The 15,835-nt window shown below is 41.7% G+C and overlaps 1 protein-coding gene across 6 annotated transcripts in view; it reads right to left on the bottom strand.

Moving 5' to 3' along the window:
- Nucleotides 1–15,835, bottom strand: part of LOC136444659 (sperm flagellar protein 2-like) — a 30,355-nt gene that overhangs the window by 4,039 nt on the left and 10,481 nt on the right. For 2 of the 6 annotated variants that reach the window (XM_066442335.1, XM_066442332.1), the window contains 26 exons: nt 15,616–15,718; nt 14,511–14,608; nt 13,985–14,093; nt 13,704–13,805; nt 13,139–13,269; nt 12,456–12,559; nt 11,918–12,050; nt 11,103–11,238; nt 10,420–10,555; nt 9,738–9,879; nt 9,011–9,188; nt 8,633–8,683; nt 8,154–8,310; nt 7,658–7,769; nt 6,921–7,048; nt 6,242–6,380; nt 5,729–5,866; nt 5,254–5,370; nt 4,675–4,832; nt 4,075–4,207; nt 3,497–3,544; nt 3,020–3,194; nt 2,167–2,272; nt 1,669–1,867; nt 834–962; nt 143–220 (listed from right to left, as the gene is read on the bottom strand). In XM_066442335.1, the coding sequence (XP_066298432.1) occupies nt 143–220; nt 834–962; nt 1,669–1,867; nt 2,167–2,272; nt 3,020–3,194; nt 3,497–3,544; nt 4,075–4,207; nt 4,675–4,832; nt 5,254–5,370; nt 5,729–5,866; nt 6,242–6,380; nt 6,921–7,048; nt 7,658–7,769; nt 8,154–8,310; nt 8,633–8,683; nt 9,011–9,188; nt 9,738–9,879; nt 10,420–10,555; nt 11,103–11,238; nt 11,918–12,050; nt 12,456–12,559; nt 13,139–13,269; nt 13,704–13,805; nt 13,985–14,093; nt 14,511–14,608; nt 15,616–15,718 (3,240 nt within the window). Of the gene's footprint in view, nt 1–142; nt 221–833; nt 981–1,668; nt 1,868–2,166; nt 2,273–3,019; nt 3,195–3,496; nt 3,545–4,074; nt 4,208–4,674; nt 4,833–5,253; nt 5,371–5,728; nt 5,867–6,241; nt 6,381–6,920; nt 7,049–7,657; nt 7,770–8,153; nt 8,311–8,632; nt 8,684–9,010; nt 9,189–9,737; nt 9,880–10,419; nt 10,556–11,102; nt 11,239–11,917; nt 12,051–12,455; nt 12,560–13,138; nt 13,270–13,703; nt 13,806–13,984; nt 14,094–14,510; nt 14,609–15,615; nt 15,719–15,835 lie in introns of all 6 variants that reach the window. The other 4 variants (XM_066442333.1, XM_066442329.1, XM_066442330.1 and 1 more) reach the window with 3 other exon arrangements.

Raw genomic sequence — 15,835 nt, forward strand, 5'->3', positions numbered from 1 at the left:
AGTCAGCATTGTACTGACTCAGAGTTTCTAATAGAGCAAATGATAGATGCCCATAAGGTTCAAGTACTTGCTGTACCTAAAGATGCTTCCTTGTTCGTTTTTCAATATGGAATAGCAACTGTATAGTGTCATTCTGACTCACCATGAGAGCCGTGAGGTCCTGAAACAGGTCCATGAAGGCTTTGTTGGAGATCAGGCCAGACGGGGCCACCTTGATAAACTGTATGCGGAATGGAGAAAAGACATTATTCAAAACCTAACGCATACTATGTGGCCAGTAACCAGTCTTCAATCATCACAGAAACATAAACAAGCAGGTAACAGACTATTCATTTAGACTTCGGGTATCTTGAATGCAGAGAGTTTTGAATGCTTTCGAGAGGGTCTCAAATCAAAAACAGTGCAGGTATCAATGACCATACAATGTTTCATCTTTTTCCAGTGCTAAATTCTCAACTTTGTGGTAGGAATAACATGTTTTTAGAAAGGCAAAAAGTTATACAGTTGAGTGTAAGTCTATTCAGGTACAGCGCTACTCAAGGCTGCTTCTGGCGTAAGATTTTTTTCCATCCCACTCATTGTTTGGGGGCCCATGTTGTTGATTTTCTTCATTAAATCTGTCATTTTTAGTTTCAGAAAATACATTTTCATCAATTTCATGTCATAAAGCTTCAATTTTTGGGATGGACGGGGTGAAGTTTTTGTCCATCCCAATAAGCAAATTCATGTCTCAGAACGGAGGGATAGGTCTTGGAGAAAGCCCTGATAATAATACCACTACATTGATATTCCTGTATTTTCGACCAGTACCTAGATTTTGAGATGACCGGTACCTGGTTAAAGAGGTTCTTGAGCTGTATAATGGTGTAGACGTCCGGCTGGGGTTGTTCCACCGGGTCGGGCCGCGGGGGTGGGCTGGGCGTACGGAAAACTTTCCGCTCCTCGTCTATCTGGAAATCCTCCTGTGACATAGCCGAAGACTGCAGGTTGAGTGGAGGCGGCAATTTCCACACAGATTGTTAGTAAAAACAACAGAAAACTACTAAAAAGATCCAAAGGCTACCGTGGACCCTGCCTTACTTTTAGAGACTCTTAAAGTCACAGAAATCAGAAATGACCAAAATGAACGGACACGAACCGTATACATCTTTTCAGACACACATTCAAAACTGTCCAAAAAGACCACTCAGGGGACTCACAAAATCTGGCCTATGTTGACAAGTGGTCACTGGAGACAGGATTCTTAATGATTGTGTCAATGAGAAAAATTTGGAAAAAAGGGACCACCAAAAAGGGGTCACAATGGCCAGGGAGTCCTTATGTAGTGGTGGTCATTAGCACTGGTTGGTCTGTATATTGATGGCCAGGTGGTCATTTTATGGAGGGGGTCACTTGTACAGGTTTGACTGTATATCAATGGCCAGGGGTACTTATGTACGGGTGGTCACTTGTACAGGTTTGACTGAGTCTATATCAATGGCCAGGGGGTCCTTATGTTTGGGTGGTCACTTGTACAGGTTTCACTGTGTTTCAATGGCCATGTGGTCCTTATATACAGGTGGCTACTTGGACAGGTAGGACTGTATATCAATGGATGCCGAAAACGTCCTTATGTACAGGTGGCTCCTTGTACAGGTTTGTCTGTATGTCCTTAGTGACTCCACGTACCTGGTAGAGCACCAGCTCCTGCTGCACCTTCTCCCTGTGCTCGATGGCGTCGCGTACGATGTCGGTGAGGTGGTCGATGGCGGCCATCTCGCGCAGGAAGCGGGCCCCGAGCCAGTCCTCCATGTCGCGGTACGTGCCCTCGGACTTGGCCTTCAGGCTCTGCAGCATCTGCATGGCCTTCAGCTTAATCAGCTCAAACCTGGGAACAACAACGAAGAAATTTTTGTGTCAGGCAACTTTCTAGTGTGGCGTCATGTTGGCGTAGTGGTTAAAGTGTTTGGCCAAGAGGTCCTGGGTTTGAATCCCCAGGTGACATAAATGTACCACCGCTATTGTGCCTGTTTAAAAGGCCCTTTACACGACTTTCTTCATTCTACCCAGGTGTAAAATTGGGTACCTAACCTTCCATTACAGTGCCTTAGGGATGGGAGGGAGAGGCTGCCCTTAAGGAGCAAATAACTAGGAGTAAATAACTAAGAAGAAAATTAATCTTAGTACCTGTTCTTGAGTCGTGCCTCCTCCTCATGCAGAGCTCCGAAGTACTCAACCCGCATCTTCTGTTTTACCTCCTTCATCCGGAGGTCTTCTGGACTCTCCTCCTCAACTGCAGGGAGGAAAAAGTTGTTAAAAACTTCTCGTTTATAAAGCTTAAGCCATTTTGCAAAACTTTGACCATTTCAACTTCTAGCACTGAAGGTAAAGCAGGTTGATAGCTGATAGTCCTATCTCAATAGCTGATTAAGTGCTTAGCCAGGTACACAGCAGCAAAACCACTTACTGATGTTGGGTTCCTCAACATGCAGAATGTGAATACCTGAGGCTTAACTTCCCCTCTTCAAATGCATCCCCTACCAGCATTTGTTTATCACAGGCACAAAATTTGACCCATATGGCATGCCACAGGGTCACTACCCTCTGCAATATTCTTCAAGAAAAAATGTCTAGGACATAGTCATTAGAATATAATTATGTTTAATGTAATTTATTCCTTTCATGTTTTGTGCTTCATGTCACATGTCTTGACAACTTTTAAATGATAATCATAACTTGTATCCACCCCCACCCTGAACAGTTCTTAACTCCAACTCACCAGGTTCGGGCTCAGGTTCAGGTGCAGCGCCTTTGCCCCTCTACCCATCTTTTATATAAAGTTTACATACCGGAAGTAACTTTACATTTAGCAATACACACACATGTAATATGTATCCACCCCCACCCTGACCAGTCCTTAACTCAAACAATCAGACTTCTGTATATAACTGAAGAAAAAAAAGGGTGACAGAGTCTGCAGCAGAGGTTATTTTGTATCCAACCCTGTACTGAATTGATTCTTAACTTAATCTTAACTGACCAGGTTCGGGCTCAGGTTCAGGTTCAGGTGCGGCGCCCTTGCCCTTCTTCCCGCTCTTCTTCTTCGTCTTGGTCTGAGCCTCCTTGGCCTTCCTCTCCTTCTCCCGCTCTCGCTCCTCTTGGGCCAGGCGTTCCGCCTCCTCCTCCGCTTCTCGAGCAGCTTGCTCTGAAGAAATCTGCAAGACAAAGGGATTTTTTTTAATCAGCGGTCAACCTCTATTGAGGTGAAGCAGGATGCTTCCCTATTGTCTGATAGTGATTCAGAGATAAAATCTAAACGTTGGACTTTGATCCATTGAAACGGCGATGCTTCTTGAGTGATGAATAAAATATTTGGTAAACAAAAACAATGTTGAAATTGCATTGCTACATTTCTATGTTGCTACATTGCATGATATGTCCAGTCATCATGATTCTCTTTTCTGAAGATGATATAGTCATTTTTACAAGTAAGAAATTATATAAACATGAAACTTACCAAACCATTGGCAGCATGGATTCCATGGGCATAGGCATCAAATATCAGCTGTAGAATATACGTAACAATGGCTTTTGAATAAATTGTATTGAATTGTATCAAATGTCAAAAGAGTCACCATTGAAATTTCAATCAATAGATTGTTTGATATAGGGTAGTAATAATGACATAAATCAGTCACGGGTAGGGATGTCACGATGTGTGCTGGCATAATACCACAAAAAAAATTTATCAAAGTGCAGGTCCAAAATGTGTGTACACCAATGTACCGGTACTGTACCTGAATAGAGTTAGACTCAACTGTATATTAATCATTCTTTGACTTATTTTGTTAGAAAAAATTGCTTTTGCTACCACAAAGATGAAACTCTAAGCATTGGAAAAAGATGAAAACACTGCCATCACCTTTAAAATCAGCATCATTATTGATTTCAGATCCTCTCGAAATAAACTATCTGTAGTCTAAATAAACATGATTTTTTCATGTTTGTGTCATCATTGAAAACCACAGGTTACTTTGTCAAATAGTTCAGGCTACATCTAAGTACACCATCCCTAGTCAAGTGGCATTGCCTTACCCTCTCATCAGGGTCCAGGGGCGGGGACGGGCTCTCGATCTTGTCCTCCTTCTTCCCTCCTTTGCCCTTGGCTGCTTTAGCCTGGCCGGACTGAAGGTCGGCGGAACGGGGGCGGCGGGGAACCAGGGGAATCCTGGGATGGAGAGAAGGATGGGGTAAGGTACTTGTCATATAAATGAATGGCTTGCTTTTCATGTAAAACCTGGCAGCCTTGCAGCTGAAATGCATTTTACTCAGTGTCACATGTCTAATTGATTGAAATATCTACTTTGCAAATGTAGTTTACAACATTTTTAAACAGGTGAAATATACTGTAGTTGGCTTTAGAAGGTGTCTAACTCTCTAGAATGAACATCATTTTACCGCATTTTAGCCAGATGATCGTGAATTTCTGGTAAATGCTTCACACAATGTCATGTTTTGCGCACATAGAAAGTTAATCTGTTTTCAAATGTTGCAGCAACTTGACAAAATTGAACAGGGGAAAGAGTACCCCTGTCAATTGGCAATGCTCTCTATACTTTGTATGCTAAAGAATCATGACATTTTTTTTCATGTACATGAAGACCACAAATTTCAAACAACAAATGAGTTGCTCACCTTGGTCTGTCATCATCCTCCCCTGCAGAGTCGTCACCCTTGTCCTCCTTCCCTTTCTTGCCTCTCCCAGCCTTGCTCTCAGGCGAGGCCGGCGGCTGGGTGCCGGTGTCACTGGCAACACTCTTAGCCTGGGATCCAGGCCTCTCCGTGGGCAGCAGCTGGGGAGGATGGGATAATAACATTTGGAAATTGCCTTCTGTTGTGTTTAAAAATAGCCAATTGTAGCTGCCATACACAAGCAATATCGATTAAAAGCAGCCACATATCCCAATACTTTAGACAGAAAAACACTGCTAATTTTGCATCCCTATGCAAAATTCTATGTCTCATAAAGACATCTAGTGCACAGAATTCTACAGAATTGGCCTAGTTCCTGGGGACACGTTGATATTACAAACATACAATTCTTATCAGCAATTATGTCATGCTTGGGACCATCAACTGTCCTAATGATCATGAAACTTTGCAGTTAATATCACAGTTAATTTCCAGATTAATAAGACTCGTATAGCTAATGTTTAAATAAGCCTAAAGCTGACAGTATAACAGAATGATTTTACACAACACAGCCCCTCGTACCTCGACCAGCGGAATGCGGACGTATTCCTCCTGCAGCTCGTCAGGAATCTGCCCCTCCATGGCGCGGTAGTAGTCCTTCAGCAGACGCGAGGTGTCCTGGAAACGGTCAACCTCAACCTGACACGGGAGGGAATTAATACAGTTTAGTTTAAGTGTTTATGTCAGCAAGATTAAATATAAAACTCAGCCATAACAGTTACTGTATTATTCAATGAACATAGACGTTTGTAAAAAAAACTGATGTTATTGAACATTGAATCTCACAAATCACTGTGCACTTCTCATAAGTTCTTGTATCCTGCTGCCAGGTAATCAGGTTAATTTCAGCCCATTCTGTCACAGTAAACACGGCAGCCGACTCGGAACCTGGCAATGCAACTCGCAAAAAACGTTCTTTTGAGAATCAGAAAAAAACAAAAATTATGAAATTTCAGAACGTATATACGTAACAATGATTATTGAAAAGTTTGCTGACCTGCATGAGAGTGATGTAATGGTTGGTGAGGGTGCCCAGGTGGTCCTCCAGCCACCCCTCGTGCATGACATTGGAACGTTCCGTCTCTGCCTCCTCCTTCCGGGTGTCACAGATGTCCCAGAGACGCTCCTTCAGGTCCTGTCAACAACAGACAATCATAATGGTCAGAATTGCTAGCAAACCCGATCCAGTGTTCTCCATAGATGATGGAATAATGGCGCTGTGCCACTATACTCCTATCACAGCGCCACTGATCTTTAAAATTAGGGTGTTTCTTTCCCTTTTCCCCTCTATCATTTTGTTCGAATTTATCAAAATTCCTCGGCCCTTGGGTCATTTTCCATGAGCGCATAATAAGGATGAATAATGACCAATCACATTCAGAAGTGATTGGTCATTATTGATTCTGAAGAAGGCGACAGTGGTCGTTAAACATTTGATCCGTGAATACCTTAGAAAAGTGTTGGAAGAAAGTTTAGCATCGTACTACAATATATAAAAAGTGTTCCTTACGTCGACTCTCTGGTGCAGTTCAGCCCTGGTGTCCTCATCCTCCCTCATGTCCTCAGGAATGTTGTTATAGTCCTCCTGCCAGTGAGACAGAAACTCTTGCTTTCCATCAGGGCGCTTCAGGTACTTCTTATAGTCCTCCCTAGAAAATAACAAGGTTTTTAGTACATTGTAACTCAGGAATGTTGTTGTAGTCCTCTTGCCAGTGGGATAGAAACTCCTGCTTACCACCTGCGAGCTTCAGGCACTTCTTATAGTCCTCCCTAAGAATGTGCAAAGCAAAGTAATGGCTTGTATTGTATTGTAAGAGGTGTTCAGCACCGAGGACAGGACCAAATTACCGTAAAAGATAACTTTTGCCTTCAGTAACATTAATTCTACCCATGAATTGAGATCTTCCTAAAGAAGTAAACAGTATACAGATGTTCAGGACCAAGGATAGGACCAACTTATACTAGAATATGAGATAACATTTCCCTGTAGTAACAACAATTCTATCCATGAACTGAGCTCTTCCTAAACAAGTACACAGATACAACCATTCCTGACATCATACCAGTATTCAGCACCAATGACAGGAACAACTGATGGTAAAACTAAAATATAACATTTCTCTGTAGTTACATTAATCCATGAAGTTCAACTGAGAATTCCCTAAAGATGTAAAGAGATGCAGCCCTACCTGACACTGTACAGATAGCGGATGATGCTCTCCCGCTCCTCGCGCAGCTTGTGGAAGATGACTTTGCTCGCTCCCACATACGTGCCTTCCACAGTCTCCCAGTGTGGGGACAGGATTTGAGCCACCTCCTGTAAGTTTTGAAAAAAGGATTTAAAAGTCCTTGCCAAACCATATGGTGCATAGGATGGTGCCCATCTCCGTTTCCTTAGCCCTTGGGCCACACACAAAGCGGTGCAACCACAGATAAATGATATGGCAAAGGGCTAGAAAACAATCTCTTCTACATTTTGAAAGCAACAACATCAACTGAAAATAATGGCCAAGGTTTGATATAAGGTCTTAGGACTTGATACAATTAAGATTGGACAGAAGGCAGAGCTTATGAATGGATAAAGTTGAGAGGAAAAAATCCAGGTGAGAATCAAAAAATGATGATCCTCTCAATAGTTGTCACAAAAACATGTGCAAAACTACTGATCTAACTTACACATATATCTGGTTAGACCTTACACATTATTTCCTTCACCAAATATGTTATGATAGCAACAAAATCATTTGAAATTTGTGAACTTCTGTTAATATTATTGTTCTTGTTGATCTGTATCTTTTTTGTATATCTTTTGATTATCATAGCTTATCATTTCCCGCTGGATGGTTCCCTCACTGTCTTTGTTAAAAGAAAAAAGAAAAAATTCCATATTAAAAAATTTTAAAAGAGAGAGAAAAAAAATTCTTACATCCGTGATAGGTTCGCTGACATACTCCCACTCGTCTGACCCCGGCTGGGGAGGGGGCGGTCCTGTAGGCTCCTCATCCGGCTCAGGTTCTGGCTCAGGGACGGGCGTCTTTCTGTTGGGAGACAAAGATGCCAAAAACTTGTTATTTCCTCTCTAGCAACCTCTCTTTTACCTTCAATTTCACATTGTAGGCATCCTAACACAGTAGAAATGTTTAATGTCTAGCCCAGCTGATCAAAAGATACGCGCAATAGGATGGATCTGATTCACAAAAAAGTCATATTATTAATAATAAAAGCTATAACAATTTCATCACACAATGTTCATCTATTTAGTCTAGAATGTAGTATTTTCAACTTACTACTCATACAACTCATTCAAGCTATCATAAGAAAGTGCACAAAACTAAACTACTGCACAAGTTGCCTTTGAGCTGTTTCAAACAAGTTACAAAGCTACAGTGGAATTGATACAAGTGAGTTAGAGTTACACTTACTTCCCCTTCTTACCGGACCCTCCCCGTTTAGCGGAGCCGCTCCGGGACCGATCGCGTGACTTGCTCTCGCGAGCCTCCAGCTTATCCTTCTTCTTACTGGGTGATCCTGACCGGTCCCTGGCCGAGCCCTTCGGAGACTTACGACCCTTCGGTGAAGCTGGAAAGATTGGGTAGAGAAATTAACCTAGATATCGTAGGTGTGTAGCAGGCTATTATTAGCTAGCAGGGTGTCACGACATCTTCTAAACACCCTACACTAAGAAACCCAAAGAAATCAGAGCCCTAGCCTCCTTTTGCAGGGGATGCCCAGAGGATGCCCTGTATCCCTGGTAATTAGATACACATGTACATGTCACTGTTGTCTTTTCCTCATACCAGACACCGAGACAGAATGAAAATTGATTGACATGCAAAGCTACAAGGTTCCAACTGTTTCACCACCACCCCAAATTTTTGGACGCCCGGCCCATATATCCTACCTGGTGTGTTGGATATACCTGGTGATATCACGGTTACTACTCCTACAGTAACTGCATTTGTAACAAAGGGTATTGATTCAGAAGCAGTTATCAATAGATCATTTGAGGCTTCAAGTACAATTGAAGGCTTTTGTGTCATTAAGATAAAAGTTGTGAGAAAAAATGGGAAACTTTAATTCAATTTGATTTGATGCAAAACCTTCCTTATGAACCCACTATCACTATCAAGTATGGACAGTTTTTATAGCATATTAAAAAATGAACAAAACAATAGGAATTATTGCATCACTTAGTAAAAGAGTTCAAGCAACACCTTGAAATTAGAAGCAAGAGTAACCTACAAGATAAAACAAATCCAGAGCTCTGCAATGTTCATACCTGATCGAGATCTTGCGTCCTTCTTTGATGACGACGGTCGTGCGGAGCCCGCACGTGACCCCTGCTTGGAGGGCGGCTGTGACGGCCCGTCCTTCATCTCCTGTGGGATCTCCAGGGGAGGGATGTCAGTTGACTTGTCCTCTACAATCTCTGGTGGTTTAATGTCCTTGCCCTGGAGCTATGGTATGGACAGATATCACAGATCAGATTATTATATAACCTTTAGCACACCTGAAGTAGCCGTTTGGCACCCCGTTCTCTATTGGTTACAGAGTTAGGCAACAGGGAGATGGTTAAACATTATAACCAGTCCTTTTTATAGTCCTTTTGATGAACTATTTACACACAACTAATGTTTGCTAATTTTGGGGACATTTTGAGATGCTCTCTGTCTCTTCTTCAACCCCATAAGTCAGATCTCGTCTCAGAGTTCTCTTGCTATGTGACTGATGATAGCAGAGAGAGAAAAAGACAAAGTGGGAGAGAGAGGGAGAGGGGGAACATCAGTATTGGCATATTTAATTTACTTTGACCTACAGTCAAACATGTACCACATAATGTAGTATCTGGCTACTCTTTGACGTCTCAGATCTGTCCTTTCTTATTCTGATTTGTGCTTTCTTAATTGACAAACTACAAAATATATCTTGAAGTTTGAACACAGCATGTGGCCTCCAACAAGTCAGTATCTAAATCTTCCCTTCTGCATGTGTGTGAAGTCATGTACCTTATCCAAAGTGTGTTGCAGAACCCTCTCCACTTCGTTCACCACCTCCGACTGGTCCATGTCTGCGTCCACCCGTGACAGGACGCCCATCTTTGTAAACAGCTTGTCCAGCTTGGACCAGGCATCGTGGAAACCTGTGATCCTGGTTTGACAGAACAAGAAACAACATATTTCATTTACCAAATGAAAGGAATGTTGATGAAGGTTAGACATCCAGGTAATAAGATACATGTCAGTAACTGACCAAAGGTAGTGGATGCCATTTGAAACGTATGAACATAAACAATTCCAGATCCTTGTATTATGCAAATGGCGGAAACGATCCTTTTTTTAATACTCAAATTTTCACCAGCATTTGTTGGTTTGCTGATTTCGATTTTTATGAATTTCATGGGTTGAATTTTAGGAAAATCTTGAAGCCTACTTCACAGAACTCAGGCCATTGCAAGTAAGGTAATTTCCTAAATAGCATCCTTTCAAACTGCAAATTACAGAGTATACAAATCCTACTAACAGTAACCTTTAAAAACAGTTCAACATGAATGTACTACAGTAACTCCAAAAAGGTACTCCAGTGAAGTCAGAACTTATGTAATGTATCTAAAGTGTTATCAAAGGATTATGGAAAATACTAAGAACACTTAAGACAAGAAAACCAGGTGTGCTAAGATGATGTGCTTACCTGTGCTGCACCTGTTCCTGGTCGTGTGCAGGGTCCTCCACAGGGATCACCTTTTCCGTCTTCCCCAGCCCTGTCTGACTCCCCTCGGGCGGGGGGTTAAACTCCTGCTGGTACTGCTGGTCTGCCTGGGGGGCATCTGGGGATAATAGGGAAGATTTAACCTCATAACTGTCTTTATTGACACAGCAACTTTTGTAAGGTCTACTACATCTATGCATACAAACAGTGGACAGGAATGAATTAACCTATGTATATGAATAGATATGAGTAAATCATCCGGACGAAAGATGATGATGATGAAATCAACATGTTGAGTCTAAGGTATCATTTACACAACTGGTTCTAAGGTCTAGACATTATTTGATATATTGACCTTTTTTGTACACAGTAAGGGTTATCTATCCCTAGAATGTAGTCATATACAAGCATGAAGTGTTTCTATCAGCCCCAAATAATCTGCTTAACTAACAAATGAACTTCTTTTAAGAGACAAAGACTTTGCATTCTTACTTTTATTTCTTAGCTTTAGGTCAAAACTACTCATTCGATTTGACTGTCTACAATTTAACATTACTTAATAATTCAAGATAATTCAAAGATGAACTCCTTAATTTCACCAGTCCTACAGAACAACACACATCATTGTCATCATCTAAGAATATTACCAAACTTCAGTCACTTACAGGATCTGCCTGCAGCCCTCTTCAAGGCGACGTCATCGGGAATGTCAAACAGGATGACCACATCAATGCCAGGGGGAGGGGCAGGGGGCTCCTTGCCGGGGTTGGGGTCAAGTGCGAGGGAGGACTTCTTGGAAAGCTGGGGAAAAGAAATGTTGCATTGAGACTCTGAGAGAAATGCTAGATGCTACTGTACATGTGGATGGGAGAAACATGTTTCCTAAAAAATGCAGGTGGCATGCAAACAACCTTAGAGAAGTTGCTCTTCTCACATTTTTCTGTCAACCATTGCTACATTGATCTAAAAAGAAGATACGTGTACAGCAAATTGATGGGGAAATGTTGTCTAGAACTGATGACAAAAGACTTCACTACTACGCTGTTCACAATGTTGGTACCAATTAAGAATACAGGAAGAGCTCCAAGACACCCAAGTTCCTCTATGTATGGCAAAGTAGCAACCTTATTTTAATGTTTGTCATTGAAGTTTTTCCAGTGAAGCCTGGGCCATATTGGTAAGCATGCACCAGTCTAGAACACCTGTATCCAATATTCACCAGCTTATATTATTACAGCCAGTAGGTACCCGTCTGAGTAATGAGGCTGTTGTAACGTGCTCGAGGCACCTCCTTGAACACGGACCCCTATTTTACGCCATTTCCGAAAGACGGTGCAGCCCCGACTAGGATACCCTTCCCTGATTCGAACCGGGGTCTCCCAGTTACCAACTAATTGGAAGCACGAGCTCAACTGTGAAGTTGCTACCAATTGAGCTACAAAGGTTGCCAACACACATGAATGACATATTTAGTTCTTACCTTCCTGTTGGTGGCAGAGACTTTGCCGGAGGCTGCGGGTTCAGACCCAGTCAGAGCCTTCTCCAGCAGCTTGGCCTGCTGCAGGGTCATGGGGAAACCGTCCAGGATCCAACCGGTGCCCTCGGGCAACCGCCTGGGGCAGGAGGGAAATGGAACAATTCACATGTTAGGAGGAAAAACTGAGGAAAATTACTATAGATCAACGTGTATGGTCCTGTCCTTGGTGCTGACTGACACAGCAATATGACGTATCCCAATTAAATTCATAGTCAGGTTTCATCAAACCTTATGTCATTTTACCGTTTGTCATGTAAAAGTGAATAGATTCCTAAGAGCCTAATATGACCAACACTCGACCTGCACAATTCAGGATTCTTGGATGTGCTGACAATAATTGTCACTAAAGACTGTTCCTGAACCAATATGAATTCTTAAATCACAAGAAATCACAAAGCTTGCTTGCAACCTTTTACCGAAAAAGATTATAACCAAATGGGCAGAAATGTTGACATTTGACATGTAAAAATTTTTGTCCCACCTGATTGCATCAATGACGATGTCCACCAGAATCTGGTCGTCCACAGACTTGCCCCTCCTCAGGGACTTGATGGCCTTGGAACCAAGCTTGGCTCTGGTGGTGGGCTGAAGGGAGGGAAAATATAGGAAACTTGATGCAACTGTCTGCTAAATGTGTAATGGATCTTAGGAATCAAGCAAAAAAATGCACCTTGTCCATTGTAGGATAGACTGAAATGCTTATGGACTTTTAACTTCAAAATTCCATTACGATTCCCAAGACTACTTTATCATGAAAATTTTGCAGTGGTTTTATTTTCGCAGTTTCTACAGTGACTTCTCCACAGCACTGTCAAATTTATGACACCGAGAATATGTCTCCCTTGTATGACTACAATACAATGAGACCGTGAATTTAAACCTCCTTTTTTCTTCACAACGCAATGCAAAACAAAAGCTCCACAAAACTACATGCATTTACAGTATTCAATGTTTCAAACCAGTGAAGACTCTGATATTCCAATATTCCATAATTTTATCAAATATTGCAGCATGTATTGTCAAACATACATGAACTGCGCTATACTTTGAAAGGCTTGCCCAGAGCTAAGGAGGATAGGGAGGGCTGGAGGAGAAGGGGCATGGACATCCGTGAGACCTTCACAACCAGATGATGAAGATGATTGTCAATACATGTAGACGTACCTCAGGATGGGAAGTGTCGCTCTTCTTCGAGCTGGACTTCCTGACACTGCTCCTGGGACTGAGACCGCCGGACTCCCCCAGCGGGGTCGCACTCCCAGACAGGGGAGGCTTGTCCCCTTCAGACTTGTTTGCTAGGGAAGATAATTAATAGCATAAGGGAAGTGCACATAACCATGCAATGGTTAACCATTAATTTACCATTCGGCTTTAATCACATACAGCCTTTTTTCTGGACATTTCAGCAAAAATGGGAAAGCTCTGTGCTGGATATATAAGGTATGGGGTTTCCTCTTTTACGATGTGGAGAATTTTTTCCAGCTGCACAGGTTATAGATGTGTTGTACGACATTTCATTAAGGAGAGATGGAGAGAGCTGCAGTTTTATGACACATTTACTATTCATTATGATCACAAACACACAGGGAAGGACATAAAACACTGAGCCCATATATTCGTGTATATGTCTGTATAAAATCATGTCAATGCTTATATTAGCTTGCTTCAGAATAAGTAGCACAAAGAATGTCTCGACTAAGTCCTATCTTTACAAGTCAGTGACACATACCCTGGTCTTCTCCATCTGGCTTTGCGGAGGCTGCCTTCTTTTCCATGGCTTCAGGAGTGGCTGGTTCCACTACTGTCGTCACACTGGGCTGTGGAGTTATGCCTGTGTACAGATAAAACAAGAGTTTTACAAGGTTATTCATGAGCATAAGGTACTCTGAACTCTCCATATAAGTACAATAACCACAAAATATATAAAAATAAGGTTGTGCACCTAACAAAACTATGTTGAAGTCTCTGAAGCATGTTTGATACATGAAATCATGGCCTTATTTACATTACCTGGCACTGATGATTCCTGTGCAGGGACCTCCCCCTCTGGCTTGTCGGAGACTTGGGTGGCTGGTGTGACTTCTGTTCCTGCCTGCACCTCTTCAAAAACATCATCGGACTGTAGATTGAAGAAACAACAGACAATTTTACACTCAGCATCAGATTTTAGAGACCTCCTGCCTTTAATCATTGATTTAGTACTGGTCATCTAAACCGAGTTACTGTGTGCCATTAAAAGTTGAGATGGAGCTAGTCAGGACAAAGCTGCTACCTCAATTTTCTATCATTTTACAAGTCATTAGTACTTCCCTTACATCAAAGCATCTTGTCTTGCATCTCCATGTCTTCACCGGCACCAAGCAACATGTTTAATATGAAATGTAGCAAAACCTATCCTATATAATTCCAAAATCTTGCCAATAAGACCCAGAAGTTACAAACTTGTACCTTTTGTACCATTAAACAGGAGAGTATGAGAAGAAGAAGGAAGATGATCCGATAACACTCTTCTTCAAATAGCAATAAAAAAAATTACCACTGGAGGTGTGACATCCTCAAGCACTTCTCCATTCTTGAAGGCTTCTACTGCCTCTGTAACCAGCTGGTCTGGTGACAGGACTGCCAAACGATTTCCTGCAGGACAAGTACAAAACATTCTTATCTTTTATTCTCAAGATAGACTATACATATAGTTACTACATTTTCTTATACACACAGTGATATACATTAATTTCTGTCAGCGTTAGGAATATGATGCCAAAATTGTAGGCTTAGCTTTGTTGTTTTTAATCATAAACTTTAAGGCATATCATGCAGTACACAGTGGCATAGAAAAGTATCAACTAAGTGTCCACAAACCTCTAATTTCTCCTTGTTAGTGCATGAATTCGAAGGTAAAATCAAACATCATAAACATCAAGCATGAAATAATGTAGAAACAGATAAATCACTAGTTGCTACTGACTGTTGGAAGACCCCAAATAAGTTCTTAGACAAGTGTATTAGGTAATCATTCAATGTTAGATATGATAAGATACACTCAGGCACAGAGCTTTGGAGCTTCTATCAAAAACAGCTAGTTCTGTAGGTATGGGTGGTTTTCAGCACCAAGGACAGGGCATATCATTGTGCAACCTTCTTATTCCAAGTTGGAAGATAGGTCAGATACAGAGTTCTATGCCTCTGGAGACCTCTGAATCCTCTATTAGGGACAGCTATTTATGTATGTATGAATGGATGGATGGTTTTCAGCACCAAGGGCAGGGTATATTGTTATACAATCTTTTGTTCTTACTTGGATGATAAGTCAGCTACAGAGCTCTGTTCCTTGTTTTCTTATCATTTATCTATTATCAAAGACAACTTTTGTATCAACCATGGATACATGTAATATCTACAAGCATAATTGTACCAGGGTACATAATTCCACCACCCTGAAAAGATATGTCCAAACAGATTTCCAACCCACCCAAAGTCCCCCAGTATAATGCACTCCTCTATATCTAAACTGTGCATACCTTGGGAGTCCTGCACTAGAGATCTCTCAACCCTAATTTTTTTCAAAGTGAAGGATTTGTGTAACCGGTGGATTACGGATGTTAGTCGAGGTTATATCTGTTTACAGTTATTCCTGTACTCACTCTCTGCTAGAAGCCTGAGAGCAGAAGACTTGCCGCCGAACAGTTTGCCGACTGCACATGCTCGCACAGGGAAGGGGGGGAACTCTGGTGGAGGGGGCGGTGGCTGGGAACAAAGAAAACCCAGGTGAACATCATTTGAATACAATTTAATCTTGACAACTGGATAAGATTAGGAGATTACTTTTTAGTGACATCCATCACTCTTCTTCAGCTTCACTAG

This window comes from Branchiostoma lanceolatum, chromosome 11 (assembly GCF_035083965.1).
Source record: "Branchiostoma lanceolatum isolate klBraLanc5 chromosome 11, klBraLanc5.hap2, whole genome shotgun sequence".
NCBI lineage: Eukaryota > Metazoa > Chordata > Leptocardii > Amphioxiformes > Branchiostomatidae > Branchiostoma > Branchiostoma lanceolatum.